Consider the following 4,725-nt stretch of genomic DNA (forward strand, 5'->3'; position numbering starts at 1 on the left):
ACAGTGACTCTCTTTAAAAGAACTTATTATTCTTTCCATAAGATCAATATACCTAATATACCTATTCATTTATTTAGATATTGTGTTTCATAGTTTTCTTCAAATAGGTCTTGAAAGTTCCTGAAGTATATACCTTGCTAAGTTTAGCCATTGTTCTTTTTCTGAAGGATTGTTTTTACTATAATTTTAGTTGGTATATAATAGCCTAGGGATATTTAATTGTTCAGTTTGTATTAGATAACATTTCTGCCTAGTTTCCATAAGCTAGAATCTGCTTTGATTTTTTAAAAAGATATACAATTATTTTATCTGCAAATAATGTTTGTCACTTTTCTAAATATTTGTTCCCTTAATATTTTCTATTAATTGTTGGACAAGACCCATCAAAATATTGAAAAATAATTGTTAAGATATGCTAGACTGTTAGTTTTATATCTATTCATAACTCTGCCATGAAGATTAGTTCTAACTCTGGAAATGGAAAGGGAATGTGAGTTTCTCTTTAAGGAGTGGATGTGAAAAACAGAGTTGTGCACAACTTTAACCTGTGCAAGCAGTTTTGAGGAAGAAAGAAAACAAATTTCAGGGTACAGAAGGAGTGGGCAGGGTTCTCAGAAACTAGTTTCAAAATGTTTCTGAGTCTTATCTTTTGTACATTGGAAACAATAATAACCGTCTCATGGATTTCAAAGAAATTGTTAATAATAACTGACACCAGGAAATGCACAATAGATGATAATGAGTGTTATTATTGCCAAATGACACTGTGCAAAGAGAGGAAAGTGTGTAGATTAGGGGATGTATAAATGTGCTACTGAATTCAAAGACCAAAAAGCAGCTATTTTTTACTGATATTCCAGAGAACGCTCTTTATGTTAAAAACAAATGACTCTGGGAACAGGATCACAGAATACTGTATCATCCATTACTTAACTTTTTCCCCCCTTGATCAGAGTGATTCTTTATGACCATTTTGTAAACATGATGAAAAATATCAACTTTCATAAATGATAACAGGCAGTTCACAGCATGATATTCTAACTGGTTCAAATCACATCATTTGTTTTCTTCCTAAACCTACTTGGAAGTTTGCACAGTAAGCATCATTATTTTCTCCTAACAGGTGGTTCATTTGTGGGTTGATATGCAGCAAACTCAGAATGATTCTTTGTACTGGTGCTACTAAAAGATCCAAGGGGAGAATATATATAAATGGCTTTCAATGGTTGAAGTGAAGGAAAAGAAAACCAGACTTTTGGCATAAGAAAACCAGACTTCTGGCATAAGAAAACCATGTATAAAGTCATAAATCAAGAACCAAACTTTGGATGTTGATTAAAAAATATCTAAGTTATGCAGGTTTTCTGAAATAACTAATGCACTTCTTATCTTGATGCTCTTCTATAAACAGGGACAGACACTCATGGGAGAGGAGAACCAAACCTCTGTGACAGAGTTTGTCTTCCTGGGCCTCTCGCAGGACCCACACACCCAAGTCCTGCTCTTCCTCCTTTTCTTCATCATCTACCTGCTGACCTTGCTGGGAAACCTGCTGATGGTGGTGCTCATTCACATGGACTCCAGACTCCACACTCCCATGTACTTCTTCCTTAGAAACCTGTCCTTTGCTGATCTCTGTTTCTCTACTACCACTGTGCCCCAGGTGCTTGTCCACTTCCTGGTGAGGAGGAAAACCATTTCCTTTGCTGGGTGCTCAGTGCAGATCATTGTTCTGCTTCTGACTGGGTGTACAGAGTGTGCTCTTCTGGCAGTGATGTCCTATGATCGGTATGTGGCTGTGTGCAAGCCCCTGCACTACTCCACCATCATGACCCACTGGGCATGCGTCAGGCTGGCTGTGGGGTCCTGGGCCAGTGGAGCATTTGTGTCCCTGGTGGACACCACATTCACCTTGCGTCTTCCCTACCGAGGAAACAATATCATTAACCACTTTTTCTGTGAGCCTCCTGCCCTCCTGAAGCTGGCCTCAGCAGACACTTACAGCACAGAAATGGCCATCTTTGCCATGGGCGTGGTGATCCTCCTGGCTCCTGTCTCCCTCATCCTGGTCTCCTACTGGAACATTATCTGCACTGTGATCCAGATGCATTCTGGAGAGGGGAGGCTCAAGGTCTTCTCTACCTGTGGCTCCCATCTCATTGTTGTCGTCCTCTTCTATGGGTCTGGAATATTTGCCTACATGAGGCCAAACTCCAAGACCACAAAAGAGCGAGATAAAATGATCTCTGTGTTCTATACAGTGGTGACTCCAATGTTGAACCCCATTATTTATAGCCTGAGAAACAAGGATGTCAAAGGGGCTCTCCGGAGAGTAACTGCAAAATAATCATTTTGGAGGTGGAGATCTTGGATTATGATGACCATTTTAGGGATGTGGAGACAAGGGATTTTTCTTGAAAATTTCCCATTTTCATGCCATTGTTTCATTTTTTCTCCTTCTGTTTTGTGTCATTCTTTAAAGAAAACATCTACTCTTACTACACTAAAGACAGGGCCCTCTATTCACTCTACTTGTGCTGTCTCCACGTGCCAGAGATATCTTTCTCTCCTCCAGTCCTGTCTAATCAGGGTGTTTATTACTCAATAAGACCCTTCCTTATTGGGGTCATCATCAACCTCTCACAATCACTGTTAATCAGAATGTTTAATTCTTCATTTTCTGCCACAGTTTCTAGTATAATTGTGAAAACATTATTCACACTTCCTTGTGTGAATAATGGATTGGAATTTTTCAGGACCTGCTATGCTGCCAGACACTTATTTTATGATGTTTCAATTTAAATACTTTCCAGAACAAAAAGAATTATAACTTATTATAACACTTAAATAGAGTAATTGTAAAACTAAGAATAAACATAACAAACCTCTTGAGGAACCATCATTTGCCACATAACAGCATTTCAGCCTATGATGAACTGAGAAGGTCACATCAGACTGCATGGCCTACTTATGTTGTGGCCATTGTAATTTGTGTCCTATGGTGTATGTTGCTTCTACAGTGAGAAAATTTTGCACAACCAATTGCTTAAATGCATCGCTGTCATAATGAAGACCTGGTGATTTGCATACAAATGACTCAGTAAGTGTTTGCTAATTGAGAAAATTACAGATGAGATTAGAACTTTGGATAGATAAACACAATAATCAGATTCCCTTCAAACTAGAAATTAAAAGATTAGATTAAAATTATCTTCATATAATGAACATCACAGATTGGATAGTATCTACCAGAATATCAACCACATAAATTCTTTGAAGTATTGTGAATCTGTGATCACAAAAAAATGACAAAATTAATTTTCCAATTAATTATAACCTTTTAAAATAAAGCTCCTAATATAAAAGGATCTGTTCATCTCATCTCAAGTTAGCCTATAGAAAAATTAGTTACTCTGGAGCATAAGCACCTCTGCAGAATATGATACAATTAGTTAATCCTATGACAAGACCATGCGTCTATTTATGCTGCTATAAATAACATAGAGGGAGTCATTTAGAAAGAGCAAAAATTTATTTCTTGCTGTTTGGGAGGCTGAGAGTTAAGATCCAGGGTCAAATGGAGACAGGGTTTAGGAAAGGCCTATGTCTGCTTCCAACCTGGCAATTCATAGCTGTATCCTGCAAAGGGGACGACCACTGTCCCCACATGGGCTGGAAACACATTAATGTTGGGCGAACCTCATGACCTTACCAGTTCTCCATGACCTTCACCTCTTAATACTATCATATTGCCATTAAATTTTAACCTGGATTTTGGAGGGGGTACAGTCAAACCATAGCATTCTATCTGTGACATACAAAATCCATGTCTCACATGAAAAACACATCTGTTGCACCCCAATAGCCTCCAAAGTCTTCATACATTACAGCACCAACCCAAAACTCTGAAGTCCAGAGTAATTTACATAAGATAAGGGTGAGACTGAGGCACATTGCTCTCTAGCTGTTAACCTGTGAGATCAAACAAGTTAAGTACTTTCAAAATTCAATGATGGGGAAAGGAGATGCTAGATATCCCTGTTGAAAAGGGAGCAGTGGGATAGAAAGGAGGAGTAACAGGTCACAAGTAAGTCTGAAACCCAACCAGGGAAGCGACACTAAAATATGAGTCTTGAGAATAATCTTTGACTCCATATCATATCTCTGGTCACACTGGGACAAGATTTGGGCCCTCAAACCCTTGGCAAGCCAATGTCTGCTGACTGTTGCCCATGCTGCAGCTCTCAGAGATTAGGTTTGGGTGCCTGCAGGTTTCCCAGGTTAGTATTGCACACTGGTAGATCTACAGTACTAAAGTCTCAGGGTCAGTCTTAACCTCAAGGTTTGTTGTGGAAACTTCACTCTTGGAGAAAAGTTTAGTTGGCCCCCCAAGACTGAAGCATCATTTGAAATTTAGGTGGAGTCAGCTGTGACTTCACAACCCAGGCACTCATTATGCTTGCAAAATTAGCATCATGTGGCTACTAATAAGGCTCCCTAGTTGCACCCATAGGAGCACTGGTCCAAGCTGTGCCCGAGTGTGCCTGAGCCTCAGGTAGGGTACCCAAGGAGCACTGCACCAGAATGGGGGGAGCAGAGACTTGAGGACACCATGGGATGACCTGTTGTGGAACTCCTTAGCTGACACAGGTTGTATGTTTTGCATTTAATCAACTCACGATATTGATTTCAATTGCACAGTGTGAGTTCATTTACTCAGTGTAT

At 39.4% G+C, this 4,725-nt stretch overlaps 1 protein-coding gene across 1 annotated transcript; it reads left to right on the forward strand.

The window, feature by feature from the left end:
• Positions 1–1,423: 1,423 nt before the first annotated feature.
• Positions 1,424–2,347, forward strand: LOC114078915 (olfactory receptor 2D3-like). Its single transcript, XM_027919971.2, has one exon. It carries the CDS (start codon positions 1,424–1,426, stop codon positions 2,345–2,347), a length of 924 nt encoding a protein of 307 aa, XP_027775772.2.
• The last annotated feature ends 2,378 nt before the right edge of the window (positions 2,348–4,725 follow it).

Source organism: Marmota flaviventris, chromosome 9 (assembly GCF_047511675.1).
Source record: "Marmota flaviventris isolate mMarFla1 chromosome 9, mMarFla1.hap1, whole genome shotgun sequence".
Classification (NCBI taxonomy): Eukaryota; Metazoa; Chordata; class Mammalia; order Rodentia; family Sciuridae; genus Marmota; species Marmota flaviventris.